The 19,445-nt window shown below is 43.8% G+C and overlaps 1 protein-coding gene across 2 annotated transcripts in view; it reads right to left on the reverse strand.

The window, feature by feature from the left end:
- myh9a (myosin, heavy chain 9a, non-muscle) overlaps positions 1–16,654 on the reverse strand; it is a 44,154-nt gene extending 27,500 nt beyond the window's left edge. Inside the window, exons 1-13 of one of the 2 annotated variants that reach the window (XM_063202026.1) lie at positions 16,495–16,654; positions 7,422–7,753; positions 6,515–6,671; positions 6,307–6,334; positions 5,465–5,558; positions 4,695–4,715; positions 3,192–3,284; positions 2,947–3,010; positions 2,701–2,799; positions 1,725–1,868; positions 962–1,057; positions 586–857; positions 61–234 (exon numbers count right to left, since the gene is read on the reverse strand). In XM_063202026.1, the coding sequence (XP_063058096.1) occupies positions 61–234; positions 586–857; positions 962–1,057; positions 1,725–1,868; positions 2,701–2,799; positions 2,947–3,010; positions 3,192–3,284; positions 4,695–4,715; positions 5,465–5,558; positions 6,307–6,334; positions 6,515–6,671; positions 7,422–7,748 (1,569 nt within the window). In that variant the 5' untranslated portion in view covers positions 7,749–7,753; positions 16,495–16,654. Of the gene's footprint in view, positions 1–60; positions 235–585; positions 858–961; positions 1,058–1,724; positions 1,869–2,700; positions 2,800–2,946; positions 3,011–3,191; positions 3,285–4,694; positions 4,716–5,464; positions 5,559–6,306; positions 6,335–6,514; positions 6,672–7,421; positions 7,754–16,387; positions 16,465–16,494 lie in introns of those variants that run through there. The other variant, XM_063202034.1, reaches the window with a different exon arrangement.
- Between the last annotated feature and the right edge of the window lie 2,791 nt (positions 16,655–19,445).

Consider the following 19,445-nt stretch of genomic DNA (forward strand, 5'->3'; position numbering starts at 1 on the left):
GAGGAAGTGTGTGTGTGCAGAAGAAGAAGTTTGATCAGTATCTACACAGTGGTGACATACAGGTCTTTCGATGAGGTCAATGCAGGGCTGCAGGTCCAGGCCGAAGTCGATGAAGCTCCATTCAATACCCTCCCTCTGGTACTCCTCCTGCTCCAGGATGAACATGGTGTGGTTGAACAGCTGCTGGAGCTTCTCATTGGTGAAGTTGATACAGAGCTGCTCAAAGGAGTTCAGCTGTAAAAGTGGAGAGAAAAAAGAAAAAAAAAAAGAGATGACGTGTGCACACACCACAAAACACGACATACCTCAGCCACCTGAGGTGAAACAGGGAAGCAGGTATTTTTAAATCAGCAACAACAACCATTGATGTCAAAGCACAAAACCTCATCCACTCCAGCCTTTCAAAAGATCTCAAACCTGTACAACTTGTCAAAGCTTTCAGCACACCTAACCTGCCAACAGGCAAGTACATGGGGGAATGACCAAATTAGGTCACAGATCAAAAATGTACTTGATTAAGGTCTACAATCTAAAGCAAATTGACAGTGCGCAGGACTTTTAAAAATATCAAAAAAATTCCCTTACCTCAAAGATCTCAAATCCAGCAATATCCAGAATGCCAATGAAGGAGGCCCCTTGGCGCTTCGTCTTGTCCAGGGCTTTGTTGATGCGCATGACGAGCCAGCGGAACATCCTCTCGTACATGGCCTTGGCCAGGGCCTCAATAGCAAACTCTGCCTGCTCCTGTGTCTGGGCCTTCTTCACATAGTCGCGGCCAACCTTGATACGGGGCGACAAGACGGCGCTTGTGAAGTCCGTCACTTGGATGCCCAGGAGGTGGCAAACCTTCTGTGCAGCTAAAAATAAAAGGAAGTTGTGGTGTGTTACAACATGACAAGACATTATTAATTTTTACAAATTGTCCATAAATTAAACCATTTTTACTACTGTAGATAGTTACCTGTATCATCAGGCATGGAGGCCTGGTCAGAGTGGCGTTCCTTCTTGAAGGACATGTTACCCAGCTGAAGGACAGAGGACACTACCTTCAGCAGTCCTGGAGGATGGAGACGCAACAATGCACCATTAGTGAGTGGCAAACAGAAACAGCACTGAAATTAGCAGACCTCAGTCATGACTCAAACATAATGACCAGCTAAATCATACACTTTTGTGACACTGTAACAGTCTACTACGCCCCATAGTTCTTAATATTTTTTGCTCCCTGACTGACAATGGCCTCGCTTACATGGGACATTTGATTCCAAATTAACATCATTTAATTCTGAATTATTTTTTTTTTTTTAAATCATGTATACACTTCACACTTCGGAATTAAATGAAGTAAAAGGTGCAATGTTAACTCAACAGACCTATTTAATTCGGAATAAAAAGCATCATGTAAACATGGGCAATGTACAGTATGTGTTGAACCCGGAAATGCACACTGCACAATGTGTGATCGTACAAAAAAAACATCACATCAAAATCAGTGAAGTGGGCCCTGCCGTGGCCTAATCGTAGGGGCACTGGCTTACTACGTTGGCAAGCCGGGTTCGATTCCAGCCCGGTTCATTTGCCAATCCTCCCCCATCTCTCTCTCCCACTCGCTTCCTATCACCATCTCCAATTGTCCTCTCAATTAAAAGGTACCCCCCCCCCCATATATATATATATAAATATATATATTTTTTTAATTTAAGTGCAATCTCTCTGAAGCTCACCAATCTGCTCCTCCTCAGGGATACTCATGATCTTGAAGGCCTCCATGGTCTCCACAAACATGTCCTTGTCCTGCGCCCCAGGTATGGTAACGTTGCCGTTGGACAGGAAGCGATACTTGCTGTGGTCTTCCAGACACAGCTCACCTAGAAAAGACACATACAAATTATTTGTATGGTAAATCATTACTGTGCAGTACCTTTTTTCTGGCATACATGTATTGGCCAGTATTACAGTAGTGGTGTCCAAAATAATTGATTCTGCAATGCATCGCAATCCGGGGCAGGACAATTCATAATCGATTCAGCAAATGCCATAATCGATGCAGCATATTTTTTTAAGTTTCAATTGCGTCCATGGACATTTCCAGAGCAAATTAACTTAACATTACATTGAAGTGCTTTAGCATTGAAAACTGCAGGACTGATACACACAACAGCCATTAAAATGCTGTTCAGTATCTGAATGCTTGTATTGTCTCATGACTGATGAAAGATTTGCCTTCCTTTCAGTAGAAATGTGACAGCAGAAATGTAATACATTGCAACGCATCAAATCGAAACCTGCTGCATCGTAATCAAATCGAATCATAAGGGCAGTGCCAATGCACGCCACTATATTATAGTATATGGCCACACTCATAACTAACGTGGCAGACATGAAAAACACTGTGGTATTATGTTTAAAGCAAAAATGTGTGCATGCTTAAAGCTTGACAATTAAAAATCTAGAAAGAGCTTTTAATCTCAAAGAGTTTATATTCTTGCTTTAACCCATTTTAGCCTAAGCCCTTTTTGGGAAAAGATGCCCTCTGCCTATTAAAACCTAAATATCTCAGCCTCCGAAGCACATAAAAACATGAAATAAATTGCATTTAAATGCTAGGACCCTCATTTTGCATTAGAATGTGCAGCTTATATGTCGCTCCAGGCTAAAATTGGTTAAAATACATACTACATATTGGTCAAAAGTACTTACTGCGCATTTTGTCTCCAGCCCCAGACAGCAGATAGTAGAAGACATGGAACGTCCTCTCTTCTTTGGCTTGTCGAATGGCTCGGGATTTCTCCAGAAGGTCTGATCAGGATGGTTAAGGTGTGACAAGAAATGATGATCTATTATGGCCTTTTCTGCCATCAAAACTATTAACACATGCACGGCCTTTAGGAGCGCCAATAATCAAAACAAATGCTTATGACATGAAAATAATTCCCAAAAGGATACAAGTTTCAATGTTGGCCCCAACAATATAGCCGTTCACGTCAAAGTTGATCCTAATGAACTTTCCCTGTAAAGAAAAAGACAAAATTACATTTAGTGTATTTAATCGTATACTGTATTTGAATAAATAATGTCATAATGACAGACATTCTTGCAAAGAAACTACATTCCAGTGTGAATTCTTTGTATTGAAAAGAATAGATTTAAACATACTAATTATGTTAAGTGACAATGAAAGGCATTCTTACAAATCTGGAGGAGTTATCGTTCTTGACCGTCTTGGCATTGCCAAAGGCCTCCAGGATAGGGTTAGCCTGCAGAAGCTGCTTTTCAAGTTCTCCCTATTGGGCAACAGCGAGAAGAGTTTACACACAAAACACATGCACTACATTACAATAGAATGCCATTAGCCTTTTCACAATGATCAGATAGGCAAGATCAGTTTTGAAGCGAAACAGGTGTAAACGGCTTCAAGCAGAAAACCATTGTGTCTATGCCACACTGACCTACAAGGGCAAAGTGCAGTAACTATGCCAACATTGAAACTAGAAAAATGCCTTTGAAGAATTGGCATTAGGTTAGATATTGTAGTTACTGCAAATTTGACATAAAAGCATCTGTAAAACGGGACACATTTGGACTGTCAGAAGATAAAGGAGGTGTGAAGATGACCGTTTTCAGTCCAAACTCAATTTTGACAAAATATGTAGTTACGGGACTTTGCATTTGTAGGGCAGCACTGCACACAACTCAAACCCACTTCGAATGCATTGAATCAAAAGCCGACGTCACACAAAACAGGCTTATTGCAGAGTGTAGAATTTCAATCTCCCATTTCTCAAGATGGCCACCGGCCCTCTTATTTAACAAACCAAAGCTCAACAATAAAAGTGTTGAGACAGGTTTTTTCCCCCCCGCATTAGACATGCGCATGCATTTCCACAGAACTGGCAGTGGGTCAGGTGAACAAACCTGCCCCAACTTGCAAAGTATGCGCATTATAATGCAGGCAAGTAATTTGGTAGTTTTTAAAAAGCTACAGCTGTCAAACATGGGCGTAACAAACATGGGTTTCAACAGACATATGCCACAGCATGAAATGCAAATATGCTTGAAAATGTTTAGTGGGGAAAACATTAAAAACACAGCAACCATAGGTCACACTTAGGTTACAGGCAGCAATAGTTTCATGCAACATTGCACAGACACACACAAACTTTTGTTAGTGGCCACACAAACTGAAGCAATTGTCAACAGCCGGTTACACTGGTCATTTTCACACCACATGATCCTTCAAGCATGCTGCAAGACCGACGCAAAGCAAGACACCCATTTTCAACACGAAATATGCCCCCATGACACACACATACATGGATTCCGTACAGCTGACCATAAATGAGAAGCTATGAGGCTCAATAACAAAGGCATTCCTGAACAGAATAGGCATTCAGTCCCAAACGAAGCTAGCTGGACACACGGACACACACACACACACACACAACCAAGTAGCTGAACAGGACATACACATCCAAGAAATCACATAAATCCTTAAAAGAAAAGAAAAACAAAAAAAATTTCAAAAGTAATTTTTCAAGTTATTTGAACCATGACCATTCATTCAAAACACGCAAGGCCTGCTGCAATAGTGAGTGGCATAAGCATATAGAGAGAGGGGTTAATGCGTTTTAATTGAAAGGACATGACATGCTGAAGCTGAGACGACCGACCGGGCTGAGAGATAGATAACTCACATGGGACAGGACCATACTGCTCTGTAAAACGAGAGACACAAAACACACAAGAGACACAATGTCAGCACCCCTCCCTCCAGCAAATGGTGATGTAACTGAACTTGACCGCACAGCGTTAGCTGTTTGACTCATCGCCCTATTCCTCTTGTCTGGGCAATATGGGTCACATTATTCATTCTGTTGCATGACAAGGCATGTCATCTTGGCAAGGAGAGGAGAGGAGAGGAGAAAGGGTTAAAACTGAGGAAAAGGAAATGAATACTTGTAGTTTTTCAACTGGGTCTGTACTCAGACACACACCATTTTGCTAACTCACTCACTCACTCACACGCCCACAGAGAGGTAACTTTGTGAAGGGGGCAGGTCTGGTCTTGAAAGGAATGGCAACATTATCTCTCACTAAAAACACAGGACAGGACAGGACTACGACCAATATGTGGTAAAGTCCACGTACTGCAGAAGGGAACTATATGAAATGGGTGCATGGGGTAAGAGTCACATGAAAATAGGCATAAGCCAGTGAGGTGGGGATGGTGGTTGCCATTCGTAATGAGGAAGTGTTTGAGCGTGACTCTGATGAAGACTTAAGGCCAAAACCAGCAGTGTTGTGCTTTTCTTCTGTACAGAAAACGATGAAACTTTGAAATACTGCACCTGCAAGCAAAGACTTTGAACTGGTGTAGGGGCCCTCGCAAAACTTTGAGGAAGTGTTCAAGTACAACCCAAACCTAAAGGAAGGCAAAAATCAAGAAAAAGCTCCCTGAACTGACCGGGTCTTTCTTGGTCTTGAATGACGACGCCACATGAGCCAGATACTGGATGACTTTCTTTGTGTTCTCCGTCTTCCCAGCACCTGACTCGCCCCTGCCAACAGGAAAGTGAGGAGAAATGGATCAATACACAGTGTGCGTTCCAATATGTGACCTTGCATCCTCCACTTGTGCTTGTGGCCTCATACCAGGAAGTAATAGGTCATGATTTTGAAAGATATTGAATTGTAATGCTGTTGTCAGTGATGTCATCACAATTCTAATGTCATTTTATCATTTGCAATTGGGATGGTGAATGAAAGACAGTCCCCCAAAAGTTGTTGTGGCTAGTCTGACAGCTGGGAAGCTTTATCGTTTTCTCCACCGAGGAGGGGCCAGGAGGCGGGGCGAGGCCACAAGCACAAGTGGAGGACAGGAGTGTGCATATTGGAATGAACTCACTAATTAAAACAACACTTCCTCGACATCAATCACTAACCATATTCAAATTTAAGGTGTGAAAGAGCTTCTGAAAACAAGTTGTCGTTTCCTGCTTGACTTCATTCTCACTTGTGACTATTCTGGACCCCATTTCTAGAAAGCATTGTTGCTATCCAGTTAGCAACTTACTTGGTTGCGATGCAATTTCCCATAGGCAACCTACTAAGTTGCTAACTCGATTTTCACAAGAACAACCATGATGCAAAAGAGATCTTCAGGAAACGTCCACAGTTGCTCATGTAGGATGTACTACAGGAAGATTTATCTAAGCTGTACTGTACTAATAAGGTCTGAAGATGCACTTGAATCCACTCTCAGAAAGAGAAACTGGAATATCACATTCAATGTGAGCTTGAACTTACGTGCAAAGGATAGACTGGTCCTCACGATCTAGGGAGAAAAAAACAGCCAAGGCTTAATATCATAGTATTACATCACACCACGTCTGAGAAGTCTTTCAGTGCAAGAGATGAAACGTCTCCTTCAAGCTCCAAAAAGCAGTTCAGTTGCCCACAACTAAAATTAGCATAATTTCTGGCAGGTCATGGCAGTCATAGTGCCATAGGCTACCTTGCATCATGCTCCTGTAGGCCGTGTCCGTGATGGCGTAGATGTGAGGGGGCATCTCGTGCCTCTTCTTGCCCTTGTACATCTCCACTATCTCCTCAGAGTAGATTGGGAAGTGCTTGTATGGGTTGATCACCACACAGAAAAGCCCTGAGTATGTCTGAGACGAAAAGGAGCAAAAAAACAAAACAAGGCAAGCAAAATTAACATCTTAAATCAGCATGAACAACAAATATACTGTCGAATTGAGTTAAGATTAAGTGGCAACATGGCAAACAATTGCACTGTTGCACTTACAAGGCCACCAACAGAACTTGAAACCATGAAAATACTTAGCCTGGTTCTCACCGACGGTGCGTTTGTGTACACAAACTACCGTCTGGTAGCACTGCCGTTAACATACTCTTCTCGAGTCAGAAAATAAATGGTGCATTTATTGCAACTCACCACAAACAAATTCCTCCAAAAAAGTGTTCTGTTCATCTCTAAACAGTCAATATAGCATAATCCGTCCTGCGACTCATAACTGCCAGCTGCTTTAATATTTAAGCAATAAATGCTCTGTTTATTTTCTACTCGAGAAGAGCATGTTAATGGTAGTCTGTGTAGCTCTGCTCCACCAGTGGGCTCCGGAGCTACACACACACACACGCACCATCAGTGAGAACCAGGCTAGAAAATACCAGCATAAGGAAGACTCAGCCCTAAGCAGATACCCAAGTCACAATTAATTTCATGGCCAAATCCATTGAGAAGTTGATGTTAACCCAACTTCTGTATGCTTGTCATGTTAAATTGACCTGTGCAATACCACCTTCATGGACAAGTTTCTCGGCACTTTCCTGATGTTGCCTCCAGACTTCATTGGCCTGGCCATGTTCAGCTGACGTGTGCAATGCATCGTACTCACGTAGATGAGTCCGGAGTAGTATCGCTCCTTCAGGTTGTGCAGCACCGAGGCCTCGTTGAGGCAGGTGAGCTCGGCCATGTCCTCCACCTTGTTGAACTTGGGCGGGTTCATCTTCTGGATGTCGTCCCTTTTGACCATGATTTTCTTGCCCGAGTCGGCCAGCTCCACCACGCACTCCTCGCCCTTCTCCTCCTTGACGGAGCCGGCTTCGAAGCCCGTCTTCTCCGAGGGGACCCATACCAGCTTCTTGGACGCCCAGTCGGCCTGCTCCAGAGGGTTGTTGATGGAGTTCTTGTCCACGTACAGGAACTTCTCTGCGCTCGACATGGTTGCTATGATACAAGAAGACACAAATAACAAGATGCTTAAAATGACTTATACTCATACATTTAAGATTTTGAGCTCAAAAAGTGCCCAAAAAAAATTCATCAGAATAAACGCATTAACAGTCTTCAACCGGAAAAAAGGCAGAGGTAGAGGAAAAAAAAAGGAGTGAGGCGTGGAGACAAGCAAATTGTTTAAGACCAAATTTTATTTTGCCTGTAGCAGCAATATGACCCATTTTTGATTTTTCTGTCAACGTCTCCACCTTATTGTCTACAGTAACAAGGGCAGAGCCATTACTGTTTGGGTAGCAGTTGCTAATGCCAAATCATTCAGGGCAGTGGGCAGCCTAACAGGAACTAGCAGACCGGAGATCCTGTGGTAGGCTAGCGTGAAAACCGCTTTAAGGGGCAGCATTAGTGGCCATGGTAATAAGGTGGATAGGTTATGGCAAATTCATACATCATAGTTGCAACTAGGTGAAGATTCAGGGTGTTAAAAGCTTTGAACCAGTATGGATTTTCTTGGGCAGTTGCACCTTATCAAGCATTTCGTTACATAATCAGTGATCTTTGCCTGATTGGTCAACTCCCTTAGGAGTTGCCCTGTGCAAGACTATGACGTTGTTTGATAAGTCATCCAAAAGATTGCAGTATTAATGGAAGGCATTCTACAACATAAGAAACACTTCAGGTCTCTTGATTTTAATGCTCAATCACTGATGAATAGCAAGTCTGTAAACACTCCTTGCTTGAGGTTTTACAGTAAATGGTTAATTGAGCAAACAGGAAAAACACTTAACATGTGAATCATGCACTGGCCCCTCATAACTCAGAACTGACTGAGACAATAAGTATGCATTTCACATATTTGTCGCTGTAGCAGACACAATAGATTTTTTTTTAAAAACTTGTCGAAGATCATTTGGAAAAAAAGTGTTCAAACCAGTTTAGTTTGACTTCAGGTGATCTTCTATTGCGCGAGACCCACCTCCCACACTCAACCTGATATCTCCAGTGGCATCATATTAGGCTTCACCCTGGGATCAGCTGAGCCCTCTGGGCATTTGGGTTAAAATCCCCACCACGACACAGACAGAACGACACACCCACCCACCCACCAACCAACCCTGCCCACTTTTCTTCACACCCCAAATAGACCGCAAGGGCTGCATAGTCGAGAGACTTTAGTTGCACTTCTTTTTGTGTAGATTGCGAGAGGTTTTGTGTCCACTGAGAGACAAGCCTCAGGTTCAATCACTTGCTTTTGGATTACTGCTTTCGGGTTAAAAAACCCAGCCCAACAGACTGACCATGCCCACACATCAGCTCTGTGTTTGATGTGGTGGCAATAAAATCCAGCTCCCTTACAACTTCCGACTGAGATGACCTGGATGGGAGCTTCTTTTAATTTTCATTTAAAAATTGCAGTCATACATCGCATTAAATCCATTGGTATAAGTGTCTTTGAGGTGTTCTCAGTCTGTTGGTCTTATTTATGATTGATTTCCAGTCAGTGTTTCAGCAGTAGTAGAGTCAACTCACAACATAGAAATACTCCATTAGATACTCCACCTGACCAGGGGGAATGACAATCTTCACCCTGCGATCATCAGCTGTACCCTTGGGGCCTTTAGGTTAAAACCCCAACGACAACAACAACATACCGACCCTGCCCACTTTTTCACCCGACGACTCACCAAGAGCTGCATACCATAGAGACATAGCCCAGTAATTACTCCCTGCATTACTGCTCTGGATTCCTAATCAGTGTTGCCAGATTGGGCGGTTTCCCGCCCAATTGGGCTGCTTAGGATGGCCGTCTGCGGGTAAATATGGATTTGAGAGAAGAGGAAAAAATTTGGCCATAGAAATCAATAGAATTGGGGCGGGAGTTTGTGCTTCCAGGCGGGTTCTGAGCATTTTTTGGGCTGGAAATCATCAGCCTCATCTGGCAACCCTGTTCCTAATCCGCCTCACTACATGCAGCCAGCAAGACAGCTCACTCAGGTCATCACCTGACCACCCTAGCCATCTTCAATGATATGGATTAGCGCAGTGATATTACTGTGGTGTAGACCGCCTTACACCAGTACTTGTTGCGTTAAGTTTTATCTTAAGTAGGCTACATTTAAAGGGCACTTCAACAGGTGGGGCAAAAGATGCGCCCCTGATTTGGAAAGCTGCCATATAATAAGTGTGCTTCGTGTGACACGAAATAACCAGCTGATCATAACAGGAAAAGAATCAAAACTAACGGACAGGTACATCAGTTTATTCATCACATCACCTGAGCACTGAGAATATATTTGGTAGTTTTTAGATTTCTAAGGCCAAGATATTCCAACTCTTCAACACACTAAATTAAATAAAGGGCCCTGTTGGTGAATATATTTTAACTTCTTTTCCATCACCAGTCAAAATAGCTAGATGTTAATCTCACTAGCCAAGCAGACATTCACTAATGTAATGAGTCAAATTGGCAAGTAAGTTTGCCTTTTCTACCAGATAAATTGAAATTTCACCAGCATTTGGCTGGTTGGTTGGTGTTTAAATGTGCAGGCCTGTTTACCACATCCGTCATTTAGGCTATGCCCACCATGGACAGACTTAACTAGTTCTCGTTGATCCTCTCCTGTCCTTTTGGATTAGGTCCACTGCCCCACTAATGCTGTCTGTGCTGAGGGGGGGTGGTGGTGGTGGGTGGGAAGACTGGGACATCGGGAGCAGAGGCGCATATTGCCACCAGGCTAGGCAAGCAGCCGCTTGGGGGGCCCCCAAGCCTCCATATAGCGAAAAAACGGCTCACACTTTACTACGGTAGTGGCAATATTGTTTCAAATGTTCATTCCTTTGAATTTTCGCTTGGGGCCCCACATTACCCTAGAATCGCCTCTGATTGGGAGACTCCCTCACTCCCTCACTCACTCTGCCCCCTCCTTTGAAGTGGAGCAGAAAACACAACTGGAGGCAGGAATGTCGGAGGCAAGTTTGAACAAAGTGGGGAAATATCATTACGTTGCTGCATGCATGCCACACCCAAACTAACACTGCCTGCCTTCTGCCATCTCTCTCTTCTTCAACCAAGGCTCCCTGTGTGGACAGCCTGTGCTTTTGCATAAGATCCACTTTATCTGTCCATCTAATGGATTATAAAGAATAAATGGTTTGAGAATTCAGTGCTATGAATAATAATAAATAATAATAATAAGTAAGCCATGGATGCACCGGTATCGTATGGGTCAATTTAAACAGATGTTAGAGGACACTGCTTCAAACAAACAAACAAAAACGTATGCACCGTTTCAATTAATACATTTCTGTCAGCATCCTAAAGACAAGGGTCACTTCCTTGGGGAGGGGCAAAAGGCAGGGGCCTCAAACTCTCTTTTCAGTCATAGAGATACTGACTTGACTTGACTAGAGATACTGACGTATTGTGGTATGAGTGGATGCTGAAGGATCTCTCTCACATACAGTTTTTTAGTTAATACGTTTTGAGTGCCATCCTTTAAGATGGAAGAGTCTCTTCCATGGAGAATGACTGAATGAATGACCAAAAGAGGGACACCTAAAATTCCCCTTTCAGTCATAGGAAAGACACGGACAAAACTTCCTGTCAAATTGAAGAAGGGAACATTGTCTTAAGTCTCATCCCTCCATCTTCCTCATCCTTATCTGGGGCTGAGAAGTCCAGCCTGCTCATCTTCTCTACTACAATAATAAAGGCTCAGGCAGATAAGCTAATCAACTGCAGATCTGAAATACATCCCCCCTGCCCCTCCCACCCCACACACACACGCACTTCATCCTTCCATCCACAGCACTGGTAGTCCAATAGTGCTGCATGACCGGACACGTCAGCCAAAAGTAAATAATGTTACGAGTGGAATCATTACAAGCCTTAAGATTAATAAACTATAGCTGATAAATAGGCTAATCAATTGCAGACCCACCTCATCATTACATCCACAGCATTGCTCCTCCAATATTACATTACATTTAGCGGATGCTTTTATCCAAAGCGACTGTCAAAAGATGATGTTCAAGCAAGTACTGAGTGTGGGGTCAATGCAGAGTAAAACAGTACACAAGTAACATAGAACCGATAGGAGAGCAGTAATATATAAATAGTGGAGGACCTATTGAGTGTGGTACAAGGCAAGTGCCCATGCTTAGAGATGAGTAAAGTCAGTTTTCTTATGCAGGGAAGCTCTCCCGGAAAGAGATGGAGTCTTCACAAGTGTGAATCCAATAGTGCCTCTATGCTGGTCAACCAATGACCCAACTAGCTCAACTACAACAAGGGCTCAAGAAGACTAAGCTAATCAACTACACTGCCCTACAATCTTAGAACGCAGTAACTCTAAAAACGGCAAACTGAGAAAAAAGGCTTCAAAGTTTTCCATATGGCGCGACAACTGTGTTGTCGGTAAATTGGTGGTGACACTTCCTGGTAATGCTTTTTTAGGATAGAAATTTAATGCACACAAAAAAAACCCCCAAAAAAACAACATTTATGTGTCTTTTTGCCACAAAAAACAGACTTACTGCGTTCTTGGCTGGTATTACTGCCACAAAATGGAGTTACTGCAGGAGTTACTGCGTTCTTAGCTTGTATTACTGTCTACTCCCAAACCAGTCCCATTGGAACGTGCAGCAGTAACTCGCCGATTTACTGCGTTTTTGTTTAACCTTTTTTGGGTCATTTTTGCACTTTCAAAATGAGTTTTCTCCAAAACGGGACGGTGTTGGACCACCATTTTTGGACACAAGACAAATGAGGTAGTTTAGAACCGATTTCCGATATAAATTTTTTTTCGACCATTTTGAGTTACTGCGTTCTAGTATTGCACGGCAGTACAGATCTGAAATACCCCCCCTCATAATTCTACCCAGAGTACTGCTATAATAGTCATGCCTGTGAACCAATGACCCCTGTCCTGGTCATCATAAACGGGTGAGTGAAGGTGACACCATCACCACCTCTGGGCGTCATGTCGTGTTGTGTCAGGTCGGGGCTCCCTGCCAATTCACAAAACTTCCACTTCAGTCCTTAAAAGGCAGTGAGGAGGTAGGAGTCTACGTCACAACACCAGGCACCCCTGTCTTGTCATTACTCATGTGTTTACCCCACATTGCTTTCCCCCACCTCCCTACCTGCTCCCTGCTCCTTACAACTGTTAAGCCAAGCCCCCAGCCAACAGGACCATCTTGCAGGACCAATTAACCCATTTTAGCCTAAGCCCTTTTTGGGGAAAGGTGCCCTCTCCCTATTAAAACCTAAATATCTCAGACACCGAAGCATATAGAAACATGAAATAAGTTGCATTTAAAAGCTTGAACCCCATTTTTGCACTGGAATGTGTTCATTCAGCTCTAACATACGTTTTCATATAACCACGTTTTAATAAAACAGCTCAAATCTCAAGAACGCAATGCAGTGTATATGTCGCTCCAGGACACAATGGGTTAAGCAAGAGGTTTTTTGAGGAGCAGCTATTCAACTAATAATAATAGTGCATTTCATTTAGAAGCTCCTTTCAAACCCCTTGAGGCCGTTATGAAAATTTCTGCTGGCACAAAATGAACAAAGTTGTCATGTGCTGGCCAAAATCTAGAAGGTTACACCAAAAGTTCACTAAAAGTGAGGAAGAGGAGCCAGTGTTTGTCAACGGTGCCCAGCGTTTTGCCTGCCTGTGTTCTCTGGGCTAACGTCTTGTGTTAGCTGCTCATCTTGCAGACTGTGCAGCTAGCTGCGAAGAAAGCGAGAGTGAGTGAGTGTGAGAGAAAGGGATAAAAGGATTAAGACAGAGGAGGGGGGTTATCAGCTGCGGTCTAAGTTTATTAAGGACTCAGACACACACACACACTCAGGTGCTGTGAAAGAAGCGAGGGTGACCCAAGGGGAAGAGAAGACTAATTTAAAAAAAAAAAAAAAAACACACACACAAAAAGTGGTCTACAGAGGAAGCACTGTTGCATGGCAATCAACTGATATGTTCTAAACACGCCGCCGTCTGATGAGTCGGCTACAGGAAATGACATCAGCAGCACATCCTCTTACCATACTGTACTGTATGTGAGCATCGTAAATAGATGGGTGAACTGTACTGCATACATTGCTGAAACTGTGAAACAAGCTGATATTGACCAGCTGGCAATCATCAGAGCAACAAAAATACACCCATGTGTGGATGGGTGATAAGATCTCGCCCTTGCACTAAAGCTCACACACATGCACATACAGTGTACTGTGCGCATTTGAATACTTCATTCGAGTACTTCACGCATGAGGAGATTTCAGGAAGTCACAACCAACCAAAGAGGGTGCATTCCAATATGCGACTATTCGTCCTCCACTTCTGCTTGTGGCCTCGTACCAGGAAGTAATTTGTTATGAAGACATCACTGACAACAGCATTATATTTCAATATCTTTCAAAAGCTCAATTGCAAAGTAATTTTCTCATTTGCAAACTGGATGGAGGAAGAATAGTCCCCAAAAATTTGTTTTTGCTAGGCTGACAGCGGGGAATCGTATTTGTTTTCTCCACGGAGGCGGGGCATCAGCATAACATGAGGCCACAAGCACAAGTGGAGTATGCAAGGTCGCATATTGGAACGCACTGAGTCTGACAACACCTTCTGCCCTGACCACAACAGTCAAAGTAGGCCCACAACTACAGTGCAGCACTGCTCTGCTCTACACACACAAGAAAGGCAAACGCTGCAGCAAGCAACCAACCAACGTGACAATATCCAGTTCATGCACGGAGGAGAATAGCGGATGTTACTTCATCTGCTTACGGTATTGACACATCTGCCACAAGTACATGCACGTTATGGGAGTGTGCACATCTTCACTGGTGCACAGCAAAATTTGCAGTGTTAAGTTAACACTTGGGAGAGTTGATTTAACATCTTCCAGAGTGTATTTGGTCACAGATAACTCTAGGTGTTGAATTAACACCTGTGAAGGGAACTGTAGGAGTACACAAAACATCCCACCTTTTGACCTCCGTGTCAAAGGGAACAGATGTGTTGATGTACAAACACTTGCAAGCAGATGTCAAAGTTGGCAGGCTGCTTGCAGGACAAAAGTACCTTGCACAGGCCCAACAGTGGACCAACTGTACGGTTAAGAGGGACTGGTGACAAAAGCAGACTTGAGACAGACAACCCCCCCTTCTTCAGGCAAACACCCGTGAAATAGAGGAGGAATGTCAGTATGGTTTACTATACTTTGAGAGAGAGAGAGAGAGAGAGAGAGAGAGAGAGAGAGAGAGAGAGAGAGAGAGAGAGAGAGAGAATTGTGTGTGTATAGTGTGCATGTTTACATTGTTTAAAATGCACAGTATATTGTGCAACAATATACCCCCCCCACCACCACCACCTTATAATGTCAGCTGCATAGACTAATTTCACAATTAAGAACACTCCACTTAACTAACTAACCACTGTGTGAACTCACGTTTACCATCAAGCCATCTGCCAATCTTCTCCTGCGCAGTGTCATAATAACCCCCCGTGCTCTCTCTCTACTTCACTCATGGTCCTGGCACCCATTCAATCCCTGTCCTCAGCCCAGGTGCCAACTCACCAGACACAAGCTAGCTGATCCTGAACACACACAGCCCAGGGATCAGGCAGAGTGTGGCTGCTCTCAAATCGACTACACAGGTAGGCCAACAGTATAAAGCCTACGAACTGAACCTACAGTACACTACACAGTAGTTCTCTCTTGGTGGTAGGCTACTGTTGTTCCTCAGTGAGATTGGTGATCTTTCTTTAGTCACCCAAGTAGATTTAGCAATCCAATGCTGTTGAGAGACAGGATGTGCATCTGACGCTACCTTACAGATACGTGTGGAAGAGGTGATATGACTCATTCTTTCGTGAAATGAAAAAGTGAGTGGATCACATTCACAGCGTAAAAGGGTGCGTCAGTGACCATAAAAAACGTATCTACAGGGCACATGGAAGGCCTAGGCTACCAACAAGTCATCTACTAAATTGCCTAGCCAACTGGTAGGCGTCAAGCAGCCGTGTTAACAGTATGCATCTTCATTCTCTTGACATTATAATGGTAAACCGTGGTTAAGAGGTAGCATCAACATCCTGTGGAAACTCCACTTGCTAGAACCTACAGGAGGGAAAGTGGTAGGCCTATGCTTGGGTGATCCAGACAACTTTACATCAGATAATAAACGTCTATGTTCTTAGACTTCACTGATCATTGAAGAGCAAAGAAAACGCCCAAAAGACAATGGCTTGTCCACCCAACCTTTTAGGCTACACAGGGAACTCAATTCGCCCAGGTGCGTCGAAAAAACCCCACCGACGTCGGCGTTAAATAATCGCCTAGTCAAATTGGCATTTGGCAAACAATCATGATTGGACATGATGAGGAATGCACTGGCATCAGCTGTGGTTCTAGAAGACCATGGCGAAGAGATAAGTAGTACTAGGCTACGCAGCGCAGGAAACGTCTATACATTACACAAAATTAAAAAAAATACAACCACAGAACTTAGCTATAAAGCTGGGTCTAGATAGAAAATTTCACAAATGTAGAAATATATTTTTCAGCATTTCCTGACGCTGGTGATGGTTCTAACATATGGAAGCAACAATGACTTACCTTGAAGAAAAAATAAGTTAAAAGTGTCGAAGTGTACTGCACTGGTTACTGCATTGGCACGCGGAAAGAATGTTTGTGAAAGACAACAGGTAAGCTACAAGACCCACCTGTTAGGTTGCTGCCGCTCGAAGGTGTGTTGCAAAGAAGACAGCTTCTTTATTGCAGCACGTAACTTCCTTTTCAAGATGCTGCCGAAATGTTTGTGCACTTCCTTCTTTAGTAATGTTTGGTTGTCTTCCTCTTTTTCACTCTCCCTTTGCTATCTTCCTCTTGCCGCTCGAGCCGTCAGGCGGCTCAGCCGTCAGGGCGTGGTTAATGAGAAGAAGGATGAGTGTGCGACCGCTATGCTACGCCCATTTTTTGTCAGGCGCGCGCTGGTGGTTGTTGGAGTGGCTCTCCACGGGCGTCAGTCAAACTTTCACAACACAAAACACAAACCGTTCCACTTAACATGACTTAGAGATAGACGGATGTCAGACACATCCATTGTCAGCAATTGTCGTAGGGGTTTTTTTTTTTTTAATGCGAGGTTTTTCTGTTTTTGGTGTTGATTCTAGTCAGCTTTGCCCTTAAATCACTTGGTAATGATTGGTGCATTGCCACTTTCAGTACCATCTTCATTAATTAAAATTAGGTTAACATAGTACTAGGCATAAGCTTGCTTTTTTATTTTGTTGCTATTAATCATGCTTTAGTTTGACAAAAAGAAAATTTCTCAAGGAGAGGAAGAAGCTCCCCAAAGGATATGAAGACACAGGCTACACACGCACACAGTGTAAACGAGCTGTCAGGAATGTGGCTAGGAGCCTTCTTGCCTGTATGTACCTGCATGGAGGCAGTGATTTTCCACACCCACAGAGGAGAGATGGAGGAGGCTCTCTCCCCAAAAGAGGTGAGGGGGTTAGTGCCTTATTTAACACCAGGGATAATGAACACAGTGTATTGTCCAAAAACAACATGTGACATAAATGACAATAAATGGTAACCAACAAAAAATTGCTACTGTAGGCCTACTTACAGTAAATAGGCCTACTGTTTGTGTATTTGGGTGGAAGGTGGTTGCCAGTGTATAGCAGAATGATGTGGAAAGCCTATAGCCTATTAAAATCCAACGAGATAGGCCTATCAGCTGAGTATAATTGATTTTTGCCCCCCGTGCTGTGTGTGCATCCCTGAAGCAAGGTATGCCACAGTAGTTAAACTTATCAGTCCGTCTCAGAGGTCAGCTTGGCCAGGTCACATTCTTACAAATCAAAGAGATTGCAGCACAGACCACTGATGGATGAGATATAGGCCGAGAGAAGCACAGCCATGGATTCCAGTAGGCTAGACCTACATGCAGATTGGCATGCAGATATAGCTTACAGTACAGTCAGAGCTACACAGTTTGGACGGAGATAGACATGGACAAAATCTGATCAGAGGAGAGAGATAGAGGCTTTTAGTATTCATTCAGGCAGGTCCTTCCTGCCTTATACGGTCAAAGAGAGCAGGAAAGAGAGAGAGAGAGAGAGGTGGAGGTGTGGTCCATTGTTTTGGAAGAGACCTGGTTTAAAGTTTCTACCCTCCCCTCTTGCTGCCCCCCATTCAGGGCTGGGTTAACGCACAGGCTAGATATGGCTGCAGCCTGGGGGGCCCCACCTGCCAGGGCCCCCTGGTTGGACAAACATGAAAAATTGCAGAATTGTGACAAGATGCAATATTGAAAAACTCATACCGGTATGTCGTGTTGAGTGCAGTTGGTAGACATGGTACCCTTAATTCCTAGCTCCTAAATTATGACAGTGTCTGTGTAAATTTGTTGCAATATTTGACTTCCGGGGGGCCCCCACAGCAACCTGTAGCCTAGGGGCCCCAGGCCATCTTAATCCGACCCTGCCCCCATTCTACTTTTTTCTAAACCCCCACCGCCCCTCTCCGCCCCCAACCATCCACCTCCGCACAGGCACACACACTAGGTTGGTCAAAATCTGTGCCGTGCAGCATCAGAACAAAAAAACCCAGACGTGTTACAACAAGCTTGGTGAATGAGAATGCAGAGGCGACAGATAGTAAAAGCTGATCCTGGAGATTCAGAGACGAGTGCACAACAGCCCTGGGTTTTTAAATGGCTGCTGTCAGTTCTATATAACACACACACAACCAGCATTGTAACTTAATCTCGGAGTGTTGAGGAGACAACATCCTTAAGTAAGACGGTGCTGGGCTGGCTACCTGAGACCAGAGTGACTCGCGGGCGGCAAACAAAAAAAGTGACCAAGCCTGTTTTACCTCTCTACGCTTTTTTTTCTCTTTCCTTTACAAGATCTACGCATATTTGAAGCACCAAACACTGCAGTTAGTTTGTCTGCCTTTTGTTGTCACAGCACCTGAAGCCAGCCTCTTGGCTCTCCTCCGACATGTAGGCTAGTAGTTTTTTCTGTCACCCCAGGGTAAATTTTGCAACTAGGCGAGGACAGTGATTTAAGAGCTTGTCTGTTAGGCCCTACTGTACACTATATTGGGTCTGTGAAACATGCGGTCAGGGCCGCTGACAGTTTTGGCTGGGCCCGGGACAACATCTCTGAATGGGCCCCCCTTCCACCTAACCCTCCTAGCAAATATAGTGCATTCGCCCTCCCCCAAACCAACTTATTTTGAAATAGAACAGAACCATGAATCGCAACTTCATGAGGACCCAGTTGTGGGGCCCTCTCATTCCTGGGCCCGGGACAAGAGACCTATTTGACACCCCCCCCCCCCCTATATTATATAGATTTTTTTAAAAGTATAAATCGCCCCCTCCTTTTTTCTTAGGAAAACACGGTGTCTAAATGACCCTCTCTCTGTAAAGATGTTGTGAAAGATATACTACAAGCATGTTGCGGCTCGCCACCATAGAATTTTTACTAAAAGAAAAAAAGTTGCAGTCGTATAGAATACACAACCCTTGCACTAGCTTGGGGCTGTGTGTGTGTGTGTGTGTGTGTGTGTGTGTGTGTGTGTGTGTGTGTGTGTGTGTGTGTGTGTGTGTGTGTGTGTGTGTGTGTGTGTGTGAGAGAGAGAGAGAGAGAGAGAG

The sequence above is a fragment of the Engraulis encrasicolus genome, chromosome 1 (genome assembly GCF_034702125.1).
Source record: "Engraulis encrasicolus isolate BLACKSEA-1 chromosome 1, IST_EnEncr_1.0, whole genome shotgun sequence".
In the NCBI taxonomy this organism is placed as follows: domain Eukaryota; kingdom Metazoa; phylum Chordata; class Actinopteri; order Clupeiformes; family Engraulidae; genus Engraulis; species Engraulis encrasicolus.